Source organism: Haliotis rubra, unplaced genomic scaffold (assembly GCF_003918875.1).
Source record: "Haliotis rubra isolate DU_JTF1 unplaced genomic scaffold, ASM391887v1 Scf13, whole genome shotgun sequence".
Lineage (NCBI taxonomy): Eukaryota > Metazoa > Mollusca > Gastropoda > Lepetellida > Haliotidae > Haliotis > Haliotis rubra.
In genome coordinates, this window is record NW_025765225.1 from 3924583 (window position 1) to 3942500 (window position 17918).

At 40.0% G+C, this 17918-nt stretch overlaps 1 protein-coding gene across 1 annotated transcript in view; it reads right to left on the reverse strand.

The window, feature by feature from the left end:
- Positions 1–11547: 11547 nt before the first annotated feature.
- LOC124267230 (nucleoside-triphosphatase-like) overlaps positions 11548–17918 on the reverse strand; it is a 33533-nt gene continuing 27162 nt past the window's right edge. The window contains exons 5-8 of the mRNA XM_046702146.1: positions 14508–14800; positions 13334–13438; positions 13124–13286; positions 11548–12694 (exon numbers count right to left, since the gene is read on the reverse strand). Of these exons, the coding sequence (XP_046558102.1) occupies positions 12480–12694; positions 13124–13286; positions 13334–13438; positions 14508–14800 (776 nt within the window). The 3' untranslated portion in view covers positions 11548–12479. The remainder of the gene's footprint in view (positions 12695–13123; positions 13287–13333; positions 13439–14507; positions 14801–17918) is intronic.

Here is a 17918-nt window from a genome sequence, read left to right on the forward strand (position 1 = left end):
GTATCAATACAAAAACTAATTGAAACTTAGATAAATGTAGCCGACTCACATACACGAGTCTCAGAAAGGGACAGGTCAGCAGAAATTGTCTGGACCAAACAATCCAGTGATCAACACCATGAGCATCGACCTACGCAATTTGGATACTATGGCGTGTCAACCAGCGAGCCAGATTACTCGATCTCGTCAGTAGCCTCTTACGCTAAACATGGCTGGCTGAAGACCAATTCTGACTCAGACCTCCACGGGTTGAAATTGCTAAGAGAGAAAGCGTATTCTTAAAGCAACAACAACAATCGCCTCGCTGTCAAAATGTGTATTGCAACCACGACATATATCATGAAATCCAATTCCATGCTGTTAATTTCTAAGCAACGCTATTTATGAAGGTAGCGTCATAACACGAGAAAATTGCACCATATGCCTCATATATAAAATGGCAATGTAATGTGCATAAAATTTATGGTTCGTTTGTGAACGCCAAGCAGCGGGGAGGCTGTTTTCCTTAAAGTCTCTCCACCCACTTTGATATGTTTGTTGTTCCCACTCACAGTGCCTCAAATTTCCGAAAGCCTGAAAATAACAAGTTTCGACGGTTCGACGAAACAGCGTCGATTTGGTTTTAAACAGTTAAATAGCAGAGATTACGCAAACAGTTCACTACTAATCAGTCATGGCATTGCGTGCTCGCTAAAAGTGTAAGCAGATCCTCCCCTACCATTGGCATTCTATCCTAAACATTATATGTTAACATCACTACATAAATTAACCTACGATTATACTTCACATCAATGCCTCCAAGCTGGGTTCCTAAAATTATTCAGTACCCTTTTTTTACATGATTCCAAACCCCTATCTGTTCACGGTGGCCTAAACTCCAACTCATATATTCACTGCGCAGCTCCATACAAATCTATTTTACTATAGTCTTTGATAAAATCAAGTAAAGAATTTTTCATGTGAAGTATTGGAGCAAAGAGAATTTCCTACCATTTGGAATCTAAAAAATCGCGAGTTTAATGTTACCAATTTCAAGAACCCATTTCAATTATGTTATAATATTCGATTTTTCGTCTTTGTAAAGTCGCTTCAATTGCTTTAAATCGCCTGAACTAGACATCCAGGAGATCAGTGAAAACAAATCATCAATTATGTAGATATATGCAAAAAGACAAAACAATGTCCGCAAGACTGTATGACAAAAGGGTGGACTTAACTTTCCAACCTTCACTCCACATGGAAAGGAGTGAATGATGTCAGATCATCGATATTTTCCTGAAGCGCGAGTTCTTTGTTCAGATTCCCGCGGTTTAATTCATTTCAATCCGAGCAGATTCTTATTCATTTGCATATGCTATTAAAGTAACAGATTAACAAAGATGGGAGCACAATTTGGATATCTCAAATATTGGCAAAGCGACGCATAAAAACTCACTTTGAAAAGGAAAATCTAATCATCAATCAAAATGTCTTGAACTTTTTAACGCTTTCGGAAACTTTGGTCTTTCACTGCTGAAATAGGACTTTAGATTTTGATTTCATCATGTTTTTGATTTGCTGCTGAAGACAGTGAATCGTGACAGAGACCATATACCGTGTAAGGTAACAGGTGATGTGTTGACGTATCTGACTGAAGCGCCAGATAATGCCACCACCTTGACATGGTTGCTGCCTGCAGGGAGGCAACCTATAACTGATAACAACATTTCTTGATAATTCTCGATATACATGTGTCAGGTTATCAGGGTGAGTGAGGAGCATGTGCCTGTGTAGTGACACGTCATTTACAACAGCTATTGTTTGGACTGTCGGACTGAATACCCCCTGGCGCGTCCTACCTGATCATCATAACGAAATGTACATACACTACTTTTAGAATTTTTTTGAAAATTCTACCGCTACACCCATTACATAAAATACACATTTTATATAATGTATTAACTGTAATGAGTGCAGGGGTAGAAATTTCTAAAATATTAATTTCTTCACCGATTTCGTTCAAATTAGAAATATATGTTAATCATTACATGGAAAAACAATATACGATTAGAAAACTCCAGATTTTTACTTTTGAAAATTATTGTCGACACAGTGATTCGAACCCCTGTGCACGACACACATCTACAAACGTTGGTTTCGTTGAGAACACATTGGAAAATTATCATGCTTCCTTTATCATTACTTTCTTATTGGTTGAGTTTCAGCAGGTAACTAACTGTACAATACTATACATAACTCTCTGATTTCAAAGAGACTGTGCAACGCTATATGCAGACTCCCTGATCTGAGAGAGCATATCAGATTTTAAGGAGACGGCTTAACACGAGATATAGACGCTCTGATGTCAAAGACTGTTCAACACTTTATGTAGACTACAGAATTCAATGGTGCAGTCAAACACGAAATATATACGCCATGATTTCAAGGATACTGTTTCACACGTACTTTACACAGACCCCTGATTTCAAGTATACCGTATGTAAGAAACTAACGACGACTGGGAGTTATCGTACAATGAAACATTGCAGGGAGAATAAACCACAGGGGGCACGTACATGAGATTCAAAAGTTTCACAAGGGAGTATTCTGCTCTTATCAGTTTCAACACATTCGCCTGTCAGTCTTTGCCCACAACAATCTCTTCTGCTTCAGCCTTCACCAGCACCGGACCCGGCTTCTTCTCGATGACGGACTACGACCCCGTATACAACCCCTTGATGCTCCCATCTTCTCACAACGTCTACAGCGCTCTCACTGACGCAGTATCCCATACACAGGCTACTCAGCTCTTCATTGACAACATCTTAAGACCGAGACATCGTCCCAAGTCACATATGTCCAAGTCCCAACACTGATAAACGTCAATGCAACAACGCTCTGATGATTTATACTCCCGTTAGACTAATGCCTAGTCTCTGAATATACACTGAACATCATTGAAAACGCACCACCTGTAAATTTTGAAATATTGTAATAGGATTGTTTTGAGAGTGAAAATGAACGTTGGAAATGTTGTTAATAACACAAAAGACAATAAATAATGCTGTACAGTAAAGAAAAGATTGCCCAAACACATCATGGAACACATCACATGACAACAACAAAATTCATGCACAACACACACGAACAGCACAAATTGCATGCGTAAAACATGCTGATTAGGGGTATAAATGACCGTCAGCAAAAAACCGTTCTCATTTTAGCTGTACCTCCGCAAGTAAAGTTTATTTTGCAATGCCAAGATTGTCACCAGAGGAACGAGAACGGGCGTTGGGCATGTTGCAGGTTGGCACATCAAGCAGGATTATTGCCAGACGATTTGGTTTCCATCATTCCACCATCATAAGACTTGCCAACAGGTACCAACAAACAGGAACCACCAGGGACCGCCAACGTCCTGACCAGGCACGTGTTACCACCCATCGCCCCATGGTGTGGGGAGGGATCAGTTATCATCACAAAACCGCTCTGGTAGTTTGTCGTGGCAGAGTGAATGCCCTTTACTACCGTGACACCATTCTTCAGAACAGCGTCGTTCCCTTCTTTAACCAACATCAAGATCTGCACACATTCCAGCAAGACAATGCTCAGTTTCTGGCAAACAATAACATTCCTCTACTTCCATGACCTGCATTGTCACCAGATTTGTCTCCCATTGAAAACTTGTGGGATTACATCGGCCAACGCCTCTCACGTCGCCCACAGATCAACAACCTTGGGGAACTTGAGAATGCCTTGCAACAAGAGTGGAATGCATTGCCTCAAAACATTATTCAGAGACTTATCAGTTCAATGAGGAGACGTTGCACAGCTTGTGTTGCTGCTAACGGTAGTCATACACGTTACTGACTTTCCAATTTGACTCCATCTTTCTTTCATGGTCAGCTGAATTGAAACTTCACTGTTTTGCTGGATTTGTTCTTGTTTCTTTTCTTTACCAATCGTTTGACTACAAAAGTATGTGAAATTTACACCGATTGCTCATTTATGCTCTTGGAAATCCAAACTAATACAGGTGGTGCGTTTTCAATGATGTTCAGTATATATAATTCTGATAGGAACAAACAAACCCATTTAAATTGAAAAGGAGCCCCAGTGCGTTGGGAGATTCAAGGACCCTGAACCTGATGAAAACTAGACTTGCTTCATTTTGGGCTTTAGCATTGCATTAGGGAAAATAATGTGATTCAGGGACTGTGAGACAGACTACACTCCCGTCTGGGGAAATAAATGTCACCCGATTCATCAGTACATTAAAGTAGGGGGGATAACTCGGGTAGTACTTACCTTCGGGAGAGCTGAAGGTAGGATACTCTGTTTATTGTTGGACGCATATATGTCACAAGAATCATTGTTATTCTTTGGTTTGTCAGACCCAGAAATAAATATAACCATAACGCCTAAAATATTTGGCAAGTCTTGATTACTGCAGTCTCAGTTTCTAAGCACCATGTTTTTGGATTTGTTTTAATAAATTGTGCAATACATAGATCATTTACACAAGTTGCAACCACGCTTTCTAAGGTTTGGACATTGAAGCGATAACATTCGTAGTAATACTGTAGTACTATGACACTTTTGTACTGTAGAATACCAGTAAGAGCGACAAAACCCTTTCCACGTCCATAAGAAATCTCCGCTAACTCGATTGTACAATTGGGACTGTATCTTGAGCATGTGTTTATGAATCTCTATCACAGTGACAATTGCAGGTGTTCGCGAACATATGTTGTATATCATACATCTGGAATGATGATAGCGACAGCACTACAAATTCATATGCGCCATCTGCTTGACCCTCGTTGCAAGCCAGGAGACAACCATTCAGATTTCTGTTCTCCGTTTCATAGTCTCAAATCGTAGATATGGAGAACAGCTTCATGACTAAGCAGCTGTAGCCCCAAGCTTAAATATGATTTTTACATCTAAATATGATTCAAAGTACAAAAAGTAATTTTGAATACACCAAAAAGGTTGATTGATTCTGACGTTGATGCATGTACTCATGGAATTTAGGGGCGGTGGGGTAGCCTAGTGGTTAAAGCGTTCGCTCGTCACGCCGAAGACCCGGGTTCGATTCTCCACATGGGCACAAGTTGTGAAGCTTATTTCTGGTGTCCCCCGCCGTGATATTGCTGGAATATTGCTAAAAGCGTCGTAAAACCTCACACTCACTCACTCATGGAACTGACAACTTTACTAATATATTACTATTCCCGTACATACGAGTAGAGAATAGCATACATTTGAGAACGACTGGTGTTTTATTTACTTGGCCCTCAATTTATCTGTCTTTACAGTTTTATTCTGAGCTGCGGAATGGCCATGTCTTCGGATTTTATCATCAACACGAAATCTTTCTTGGCCATCACCTACTACCATGTACAAATCACAATGCTTCTTACTCGTCTTTACTACGAGGGGCGTGAGGTCTGACACGGAACAGAGTGGCTATTAAACCAAACAACCACTTACTTTCCTCTTCAGGGAAGTATGTGAGATCTGCCTCCCCACGTCTGGCGGCGGTTCCTTCTGTATCTCGGTGTATCTTGTTTTATTGCAGCTTTATTACCGTTTGGGATGTTTTCACATTCAACGAGTCTGGTCTGTTGGCTTATCTTGAAACTCCAGGGAATCTATATTTATTCTAATAGTCAATTATCAATTCAACTTATGAAAGGTATCATTTTGTCAGCATTGCAATGCAAGATACTCGCCACAGTTCTGTATCATTCTACGTGTATTCCCAACTCTGAAAGCATGGGTACGAGAGGAGAGAGCAACGGGGGTCATGTTGAAGCTGATATCATGCTCAGACACAATTTCAAGGTGGGATATCTATGGTAAGGGGTTATCATTTGTATCAATTTAAAATGTGAAGAATGTTTACAGAATCCCAATTAGATTAGAAAAAAACACGTTGGATGCGTTCTTTTCCCACGGGCATAAAGCTTAATATATACTGACGGTCATCGACTTTACAACCTCACGGTAAGAAATATTGAAGTAGAAGAAGAAAACGTTCTGTTATAGTGTCCCAGAATGTACAGTGTAAATGTGTGAAACGAGAAAAAGAACTCGTTTTTGTACACTGTCTGGTCTACATGTAGTCCTAGGCCAAATGTAAGAAATGTGCCTATCTTTTAGGATCTCACAGAAACAGTAAAAGTGTCATCCAGTAATTGGTATGACACATCCCACCCTCCAGAAATTCCTTCCTGGCCACACAATGTATCAGGTTACTATAAGCAAACATGACTTTCCACACTGCTTGACCCCCACAGACCTCATGGTTCAGACACAGCATCACATGAAGACAATTAGGATGTAGGTTTATAAGTATCCTGACTGAGCTGAACATTTTAATTCCATGAAAACATCCCATTTGTAAATTTCATCAGTCGATATAGCTGATATAGTGTTATGTAGTACAGCCACACAGGACACAGTAACAAAAACCCAGAAGATGGAGAGTGACTTCACTTGAACAAGATTAAATGGTAAGTTGGAAGTACTTATTTGGAAGTAGTATTCTAAGTTATGCTGTGTTTGTACTTACTACTTATGATAGTAACAGACATATGCATCTGATGTCCTTTAATGTATACTTTGTAGTAGTAGTAAAGTAGCTAGCTAGCATAGAATATGAGATAAAGTGTCACACTTTATACAATTGATTCAATAAGGTTTAGAAATAACAGCATTATCAAAGATTGAGAACAGTAGTGCACAAATACCAGTTTAGGGCAGTTCAGGTTATGTTGATTTGAGATATGACTTTGCTGTAAAATTAAACTCTGAGGATATTTGAATATGTTAAGGCGAGGTTAAAGAAAGCCTGTGAAAGTATACAGATAATATCAGGTGTTTTAGGTGAGAAAATTGTACATTTTCCTTATTCTTCTTTCTGTATGAAGTCATAGGAAAGTTTTTTTTATAGGAATGTACTTAAGAGACAAACCTGTTTAGTGTTTATATGTTGGAAACACATTAATATATCTTGTTTGTGTCTATACATTCTAAACATTTTCATAGTGCACTGTTAAGTGAGAATCTAATAGAGCTGCCTGTGCATAATTCAGTTTAAATTTCTAGTTTGACATAAACTTTAAACTTGTGACATGTCATCAACCTGTGGCACCCACATTTTCCTGTTTTATAGTCATTATATGGTATAAGTTATATCATGTAATGATATAGTATAATGTTGACTATTTCTGGAAATTTTGAAACACTTGAGGTGAGGATTGACAGTTTCATTAATTGCATGTCACATATTAGGGTAGGGTTGACAATGACAACTTTGACGATGTATGTATTTCATGAGTTACCAGATTTCTTTAAAACTTAGTTGAAAGTGTTATAACATCCCAGAAACAACCTATTCAGTAAATTCAGTGGATACCATATTTCTCTTAATCCACTGCAGGTCTCCTGAATGGATGAAGCATATCAACATGAAGGTACCCACATGGCTAGGGACTGGTGCTGAAACATTAATGAAACATATCGGGGTCGTTTCAGAATATATGTACAGTCATATATACTCATGCCAATAATGGTTGTCACACCCTTCAATGTTTTTAATTGGAGAGGGGTGGGGTGGGGTGTAAGGTGTGTGTGGTTGGGTTTGGGGTAGGGAGGGGGGTGACAACCATTATTGGCATGAGTATATATGCAGCATATTAATAACTATGGAACATTTATTACAATAATACAGTTTACAACCCATTTACACAAGAGTAACATTCATAATAGCTTAGCTCAAAATAACTGTTCTCTGGTCTCCCAGATCGAAGTATAAACTGTTTTGGTCTTCAGCAACCCATGCTTGTCGTAAGCGACGACTAACGGAATCGAGTGGTCAGGTTGGCTGACTTGGTTGACACATGTCATCGTATCCAAATTGCGTAGATCGTGCTCATGATGTTGATCACTGGATTGTCTGGTCCAGACTCGACTAATTACAGACCGCCGCCATATAGCTGGAATATTTGCTGATGGCGGCGTTAAACAGATACAGAAACAGACAGTGATAAGCCTATCACTGTATAGCCAGGATGAAGCTAATTGATCACATATAGAAACGCAAGTTAAAGACAGAAGGCGAATATGTTTGCTGTTGATTTTCTGATTTCTGAGAACATTTTCAGTTGGCTTAGGATTACCATGGTAATACACATATAGGTAATATTATTACCACAAAGGGAACCAACCCTTGAGGATTTGGGTTAAACTAAATCAATACTTGTCCTAACACACGACCTGACCAGATGGACGGTAAGGTTCGATGACAAGTTAAAAAGCGCATAAACGTAGACAGTAAATATGGAAGTATGTAAGTATGGAGAATAAAGAGTTCCTATAATCCCACTCCCACAAAACCTGACCTCGTTCTGTATCATTTGTAGCATCATAGTTGTTTAATGAAACCGTGAGTCACAGTTTTTAGATGGGCATGTCGATTTCACAAGCTGTAAATATTTAATCAAATGAAAGTGCATATGACAATACAATATATTTTGGGGACAGACTGTCGCCAATATGGAAGGAAATACTTGCCAGTACTTATCTGCAGAAGTGACTTGATGTTTCTGACTGAAACAATGTAGATCATAACAAAATGGTTTGGACGCCAATATGTTCAAGACGGTTCTGTTACTTCTTTCAGTGGCACTTTAGAAGTTAGGAAGTTCAATATTGACAAACGTATGGATAACAACTTCTTTTATTTCGTGACGTTTCGATACAGGTTCTTGTGCCGTGGTCATTCCTGCTTGACAACCGAACAAGAATCTGTATCGGAAAGTCGCACTCACGAAATACAAAATGTTGTTACCTATAAAGTTTGTCAATATGGTTCTGTTACTCACAAAGCGTTTGTTCTTTACGTCAGGGGGTGGTGGGGTAGCCTAGTGGTTAAAGCGTTGGCTCGTCACGCCGAAGACCCGGGTTCGAATCCCCACATGGGTACAATGTGTGAAGCCCATTTCTGGTGTCCCCCGCCGTGATGTTGCTGGAATATTGCTAAAAGCGGCGTAAAACCAAAACTCAGTCAGTCAGTCTTTACGTCACAGGAGGAAATCAGACAATTAATTGTAGGATTAGTTTGTTTGTTTGTTTGTCGTTTACCCCCGCACTCAGCAATATACCAGCTTCCCGGCAGGAGTTCATGTGACTATGGTTGAACGTATTTTTATACAAATAATTTTGGCATGAAACATTTATGGTTTGGTTTCAAGATACCGTTTACACGACAGAGCGCATGTATTCGCATTTTGATGACAGCAACACGTTTGGATTCACTAACAACGTTTACTCCAACGTTTACTCCAATCGACCTTCACCTCTCATGTGGGAGTTCGTATTGCAAGAGTAATCTCCCCTTTTACAACCCGTAAGCCACTAACGTCAGAACGTCGAAAGGTATTCCTCATTCAGTCCACCCGGCCATCCATATGGCAAACGTTATTCCCAAAGTTAAGGCTTTCTAAATGTCAGTGTGGTAGATGTAAGATAGACAACTGCCTGGGTTCTCTTGTGCTTCGAATTGTGTTTGGCGATTTGACGTTGACGTTTGTGTTGTTGATTGTAAATATTTATATATCATGACTGAATAATCACAGGAAATCCATGTTCATATATCAAACATCGATTATAACTGGTAAAAACTATATTGTATAAATGATAAATAACCATAACTATATAGTCGGCTTGCACATCAAGCAACACACATGCTACAAACTAATACACGCGGCAGTGTAAGTAAGATAAGATTAAGGTCACGACTACAGCATGAAGCTTGTGGTCATTTGCACACCACACTCTCATGATAGACTGTGTATTCATCCTGTCCAACTTACATTTGTTGCGGTTTGCTAAAGTACTTTAACATATACTATATTTACAAATTATATTTTATTTATACCTAAATGTAATTAATTTTGGTTTTCTTTTGGATGTGGAAAGGGTTTTGTAGTTTTTAGTATTGGAACCATACATCGCGTACCACTACATTATATACCGAGTATTGCGCTGATTGCAGTGCTGCAACACCAGATTGAATCTCATTCAGGCAATCTGATTTTCATTACCCCCCAGTCCTCATAACCAAATTACATTTAATACGATTAATGGTATTATTTAGACGTGAAATACCAGCCGTATTCCCTAGTGTCACCACTAGATGGGAACACAGTACAGATCACTCAGTACGGTGTCGGGGAATGAGGACATCTCGCTGATGCAACCTACAGCCAGGCGAGATGGTTAGTTGGTAGATAGACAATCACCGTTGTTGTGATATATGGCCCGTTGTAATGTGCTACTAGTGTTATTGTTTCATGCTCTTAAAAGTCGACCGTGTCGTGGGAATTCCTGGAATAACGGTTTCCCTGTATCCAATGTTTGTGGCTGGTTTCAGTCATTGGTTTGTCTGGTCCAGACTCGATCACACCAAACAGTGGTGACAACGGACCTCTAATGTACCCATTCACTGTAATCACACATTAACATACATGTCTAAATAAACCGTTCAATCGTCGAATTCATAGCTTGGACTGAATTCATTTAAAATGAATATTCAACTATAAACAATAAATTAAATGTTCATTATACATTTACAACATTTTTAATCATTATCATTTATGAAATGGATCTACAAGTACAGAGAACAGGTACATGTTATACAGGTGATATATGCTGTCTCATTGATTCCCCGTCGTGCGGGCGGTGATTGCCTGAAACGTGATACATATGTACACTGTGTCGGGAACATGTGTAGAACCCATAATGATTGCCAGTCATCACACCAACTGTTGTAAGGCTCTGTTTAAAAATAGGAACTCTGCAAATAGATCTTACCTACCGCTGCAGTTGGAGATCCATAAAGTGGTTTCAGCTCCATGATTGGTATACCGCCCTTTTAAAGTACGGGAGCAGATGTATGGTGCTCTTTATCGTGCATAGCTTTGTTATCATTACTGTACTACTACATATCATAATATTACCAATAGCTACAAATCCATCGTTGTTAGGTGCCTGAGCGTAATATTACTACGGTTTTGTTAACGCCGCGATACTCCAGCTATATGGTGTCGGTCTGTAAATAACCAGACAATCCAGTGATCAACAGCATGAGCATCGATCTACGCAATTGGGATACGATGACAAGTGTAAACCAAGTTAGAGAGCCTGACCACCCAATTAAGTTAGTGGCCTCTTACGACAAGCATTGGTTGCTGAAGACCAATGATAACCCGGATCTTCACAGGTCACTGAAGATGTGAATGTAATCCAATACAAAATATTCGCAAGGGATTGTCGTGATAAAAAATAACTGAAAAAGATCAAACATATTCTTCATGGGTATTTGTTGTAACGTTGTGATAACGTAGTAGGTTTGATTGGAATTTATTTAATAGCCTGTTTACTGAGTGAATGTAAATAAGTTTTCGAATTCTAAAAAATTAAAAAGATATTTCCACTCAGGAATCGAGTATCCAGAAAGCAAAACTAATATACAAAAACAGCCAGCGTGTTGTGAAATGACGTATGAAATGTTTATTATACAAATTTGGCAAAGACATGGGACACGTTACATACACTGGCGTATGACATACATTGGAATACAATCTCTGTATCATGCCAACAACAGCGGTCGACATGATACGTTAGGATGACAGTAACGGAGAGGTATCACGTTAAGGAAGAGGGTTTGCTAAGTATTTGGAGAACATGTCTCTGATAGATGATGAACATAAAAATCAAGGATGCTTGAGACATTCGCGTGACAGACAATGTGTCCTCCTCAGTGGTAATGTACATTTTATATAACGAACCTCGGATAATATAGCATGTAGGCGGGTATTTAGACATCCTCCACGGCGTCATTACACATACGACAGCGTCAACGACAGCTTTAATACATAAGCTGGCTGAGTAAACAGGGGGTCCGTGCAAGCTCATCCCAACGGCACATCGTTAAAAAATGTGCCTTGATATACATCGTGCAGAGATCTTGTCGTCAGTTACTAGGATATGCAGATTATGGGTTCGAATCTCAAATTCCCTGGGTATCTACGAGTCATGCTTGTGGGATTCACCGTTGATACACGTCTACTACGAGCATCCCATTGACTGCAGCCGGGTTCCCGGGGTCTGTTGCGCCTGGGTGTGCAACAGACCCCAAGAATCAGGCTGCCCATTGACTGTTTCTCAAAATGGCGACACGCCGACTGAAATACTGTAAATGGCATTAATCCTAAACATTCACTCATTCTCTTTGGACTAGTGACTGCAACTGTAAATGTTGCAAGTTATTGTTACAAATGACATGAACATGTATAACCCATCACCAATGCCCGATGATTATCATTATTATTGTTACAATCATTATTGTCCTCATCAATTGAGAGTCACTGGGTGTGTCACACTTTAAGATGAAGATGACACGGACACACACAACAACGAAGCACCAATCAGTGCCTTGTTTCCAGTAGAACCACTAGTACACACAGTAGCACCGTCTGTAAGGCGTGTCCAGGAACTAGGGCACTGTTTGGTCGCACCTCGGCAGGTGATCCCGGGACAGCCGTGAAGCTGATTGGTTGGCACGACACCGGCGTGTGTGGCAGCAACTTCCACGACTGGAACATCATGTTCAGCTCGTACAACAAGGCCCCCATTGTCCAATCTGAAACACCAATCACCTCTTCTCGTACACCCTTTCTCTAAGGGATGGTTACATGATAACATTGTACAAAATATAGGTGGAAAATATTCAATTTTATTTCACTTGTATGTAGTAGCAAACAGTGTTGTATACAATTAGGGTCTGTTGAAAAAATACGCTTAAATAGCAGTTTCCTGGTAATGTATCCCGTTGTTTCATTGTGCTGTACAGAATATAATGTAATATATAGTTCTGATGCGTCAGTTTTGGAACTGACCCTCACATGTGTACGATATCATGACTGTAGTTGATAGTGATTCATAAACACACACTTATGATGTTTGCAAACAACGTATTGTGGACTCTATTTTCAGCTGTGATATCAGACATGTTTTCCCCTTTTTATTTTGAAAACAGAAATGAAAATAATTACCAAGAAACATTACTTACCAATTTTATTTCCCTGAATTTTATCTTCGACTACAATGTTACTGGTGTGAGGATCGAACTGGTAGGACTCTTGCAGCAGGAGCGGGATGTACAACCCCATCAGACACTCGTCAGAAGCGAACTTGGCCTTCACAGAGTACTGGGCCTTGACGTCCTCGAAACTCTACAACAAAACCACACATTACTGGTTGTCGTAAACATAAATATAACAAGCCCACAACGCTGGAGCAGGAGCGGGATGTACAACCCCATCAGACACTCGTCAGAGGCGAACTTGGCCTTCACAGAGTACTGGGCCTTGACGTCCTCGAAACTCTACAATAAAACCACACATTACTGGTTGTCGTAAACATAAATATAACAAAACCACAACGCTGTAAACAGACAAGAGAGATCTGGAAACCACGAGCAAACTTTCCAGATCCTTTTTTCACCATGATCCTTCCAAGGTCCCAGGCATAAAATATTACTGAGGCCACAACAAAGTATTTATTTGTTCTTCGACATCTCCTTAACCGATTCCTAGTTTTTATGAACAGGTTAATACTTTACCAAGGAAAGTAAATACCTCCATACAAATTACCAGGCGTATAAACGCTTTGTTGCAGTCAATATAACATAAGCAGACAGAGGCAGTTTATGAGATAAGGGCTGCCAGCTGACTGGTACCTTTAGCCATAGTTGATGTTGCTGAGAGAATGAGATCAGTGGGACCAGTAGCTTCGGATATTTCCATGAAATCACAAAAATAATCATGTGAAAGTCAAACAGAAATATTCCAGCTGTGCCAGGTAGTCAGGGGCTCGGGACCAGACAAACCAATCACTGACGCTGTAAACAGTGCACCAGGATCGAGCCTGACAACTGATCTGATTTACAGGTACATGTATAGTGCTGGAGGCCTGTTTTAACGGGGCAGTCAGTGAGTGAGTGTGGTTTTACGCCGCTTTAGCAATATTCCAGCAATAATACCGGTCTGTAAATAATCAAACAATCCAGTGATCAACGGCGGAGCATCTAACTACGCAGTTCGGATACGATGACATGTGGTCGACCAAGTCGCGACCCTGACCACCCGATCCCGTTAGTCGAATCTTACGACAAGTATGGGTTGCTGAATACCAAATATAAGCCGGATCTTCATGGATCTTATCCACCATAGAGGCGGCGGGGTAGCCTAGTGGTTCATGCGTTCGTTTCCTCACATGGGTACAATGTGTCAAGCCCATTTCTGGTGCCCCCGCCGTGATATTGCTGGAAAATTGCTAAAGGTGGTGTAAAACCATACTCACTCACTCTGTGTGACCAACAGTCATAGGATCCTGGCGTGTCCTGCTAATTGCAGCGCCTTTTTCTCACTCTCCGTCACGTGTATTTGAATTACCTTTTGGCAGTAGATAATAGACTCATCCTTTAGATGAGTAATGTTCAGATGTTTGTCCGCATCTAAAGACCCCATGGTGTTGGGCGTGTAGACAAACCCCTGGGTGGCGTAGAAGGGCATGTTGCCAATACTTGGCTGGTACACAGAGCCTATAGCACAGGGCTTCGGGTAGCACCGGTCATCCGGGGCCTTCGACAACAGCTGACGTAATATTTGTATACATTTACTCGGATCGCTTGTTCCTTGAAACTTTAATGGCTGCCCGGAATCTGTGGTCCCGCTTAGATCATCTCCTGGAAACAAAGTCACACCAATATATGACGTACATTCTCTGAAAGTGTGGCATATAAGAACTTGGATCATTTGTCTGTAACCGAGCATTTACAAACTGAATTGTTAATTAAACTGTTTACAATTAATCAGTAACTGGCAAAAATGGAACGTGTGGGATTGTTTTCGTTTCATTTCCCTGGATGATGCAAAACATTTCGCGAAAAACTATTATTGTGTCTAATTGCTGAAAATTTTCGGTTGGGTGGGTGAGTGAGTCTAGTTTTACGCCGCGTTTATCAGTATTCCAGCAATGTCACGACAGGGGACACCAAAAATGGCTTCACACCTTTTACCCATGTGGGGAATCAAACCCGGGTATTGTCGTGACGAGCGAACACTTTAACCACTAGGCTACCCCACCGCTATAAGGTATAACCTATACATTAAAGCAACAAACACCTGATACACACGAAGGGTTAAAGCTCCTAATGATACCATTATCTCAATATTTGATTGCAACGCAATGTTTACTTGATGAATTGTTATATTGTCAAATATATAGATATGTCTAAATATGAAACGTGAATCAGTGCTGTATAATATATACCACCGAAATATTTACCAAAGCAAAAAAGCTGTCTTGCACAAGTCTCTAAGGCAAAATGATTATTAGTTTAAATCATAATGTCTGGATTTGATCAATAAGAACAAGTTGTCTCTTTAAAGGACCGGCGTCCTTTGACTGTCCGCTTATCCAGCTGAATAGCTACACATCCATGATCATCAGCGCAGCCTTGGAGTGAGTGAGTGAGTTTAGTTTTACGCCGCATTCAGCAATATTCCTGCTATATGGCGGCGGTCTGTAAATAATCGAGTATGGACCAAACAATCCAGTGACCATGAGCATCGATCTGCGCAATTGGGAACCAATGACATGTGTCAACTAAGCCAGCGAGCCTGACCACCCGATCCCGCAGCCTTGGAAGGTGGTTAACCAACTTGTCACGAACAGTGAGTGAGTGAGTATGGTTTTACGGCGCTTTTAGGAATATACCAGCAATAACAGGGAGGGCGACACCAGAAATGGGCTCAACACATTTTACCCATTTTGGGATTGAACCCGGATTTTTGACGTGACAGTACTAGTATATACAACGCTTTAACCACTAAGCTACCTCTACGTACAAGTCTTAAATGTTCCCGGCTAATAATATATCTCTGACGAGGTATTAGTCATAAAAGTAGGACAAAGCTCTTTAATGGAATTTCAATTAATTAGGTCAACAATGACCCATCTGGCCAGGTTGGGTCGTTCAACAACAAACAAGGGGGTCGGTTGTTTATGTGTACTAGGAGAGCAAGGTTGAGTCGCGGTTTACAATTACCCCTTGTAAATACTCTTGTTCACCACAGTGTATTATCAGGAAGCGTTCAGGAAGATGGACGGGGTAAATAGTGTTGTGTGTTTCCCTGGGTACTTACACGTTTAAGAGATAGAAAAACCAACCAGGTATTAAGTCGTATCCAGTCTCTGAATGTATTATCAATGACTTCTTTTGTTGATTTTTAAGCGAAAATAATTCTACAAAACAGATATGAAATAAATCAAATTTCTGTGATAAACACAGATGTAATTCTATCAATATAACCGAAGCTGTATAGTTTCACATTTTCACACTTCCCCAAAGTGTGTATACGTTCTTAAACTTGTGACCTTTTAACCAAGGTATTCGCCAACCTTTCTGAAAATACGGATAATTTGCAAACCATCCGAAGAGCTTGTACAGAGCGCGGTATATGACTATGTGTGTGTTTTGATAGCCTTGGGAGGGTTAACAGAGAGCAAGTCACAAATCACCAAGATCTAAAATCAACATTTCGCCAGGCCTGACATTTGATGAAACACATAACATGAACTTTGAAATTCTCCAGGAGTTGAAATCCCCTTCGCGCAACCGCAAGACACGTATGTTTGGTTGGAAGTCAGATGGTGATAGTTTAGACAAGTATACAAACTTGATACACTGGCGTGGTAACGAGCCCAAAGCAAAGGGTGAAAGGAAAGGTCGATTTTACGTCTTAATATAACTATGAAGGTTAATATTCTGTGAAATTTGTATGAATGCTTTCGCGGCTGATGAGTTGTGTGTGGTGCCTATTTTCTATGCAGTATGCGTTGTGACCGGTAGGTGTATGAACCTACATTGCGTTAATATATAATTAGCATAAGCTGACCATAAAAGTTTCACAGCTGTTTGAATTTCGATTGCAGGCACCATTGTGTCGATGTTGATGGGACCCTCTAGTCTGTCATACAGACCCTGAAACAAACATATCCACGAAAGCCCATGCAAGTCTAGATTATGTGGCAAGTCTATATTTCCACAGTTTCAGGAAAAGGAAAAAAAGTCTCTGTGCTCCTCTTTATTATATTTTATGATAATAATTTCGGAACTGTTTTATTTCTGTAAAATATGTTCATTTCAGAGACTAGATGTTAGTCTAGGGACCCACTAACACACTTCGAGTTATCCGAGGTTCGCCAGACCCGCAAATTGATGACTAAAAAGGAATACACAGGGACTAAGCTTTTACTTCGACACAGACTTGAGTTCGACTTATCGAAGTTTGACCAAACGCTATTTGACTGTACTTGGAGTGTCATTTGACCTGAGTCTAATTCTGTTCACATGCAGTTCAGTAGTCCGTCGTACAGACCCTGAAGCAAATATATCCAAGAAAGCCCACGCAAGTCTAGAAAATGTGGCACGTCTAGATTTCCTCAGCTTTTTCTGAAATTGAAGAAAGTCTCAGGGCTCCTTTTCATTATACATGTGTATATATTTTTTTACTATGAACTTTTTTTCAGTAAAATATGTTCATTTCAGAGATTAGTTGTTAGTCTAGCAGTTCAGGGAAGTTTTCAAGTATTTTAAAAATCCACTATTTTGTCTGCTGAACTATACTGTGAAAGTAATCTATACTATTACGAGGAACTCCCCTTCAATACCGCGAATACTATTTTTTGTTGATGCTGATCTTTGCCACGAGGACTTCCGCTCGAGAACGGAATGCAAGGGAAAGTGTTACAGGATGTTGAAAAGTTTTTAAAAAAGAAAAGATTGTTTTGATAACTAT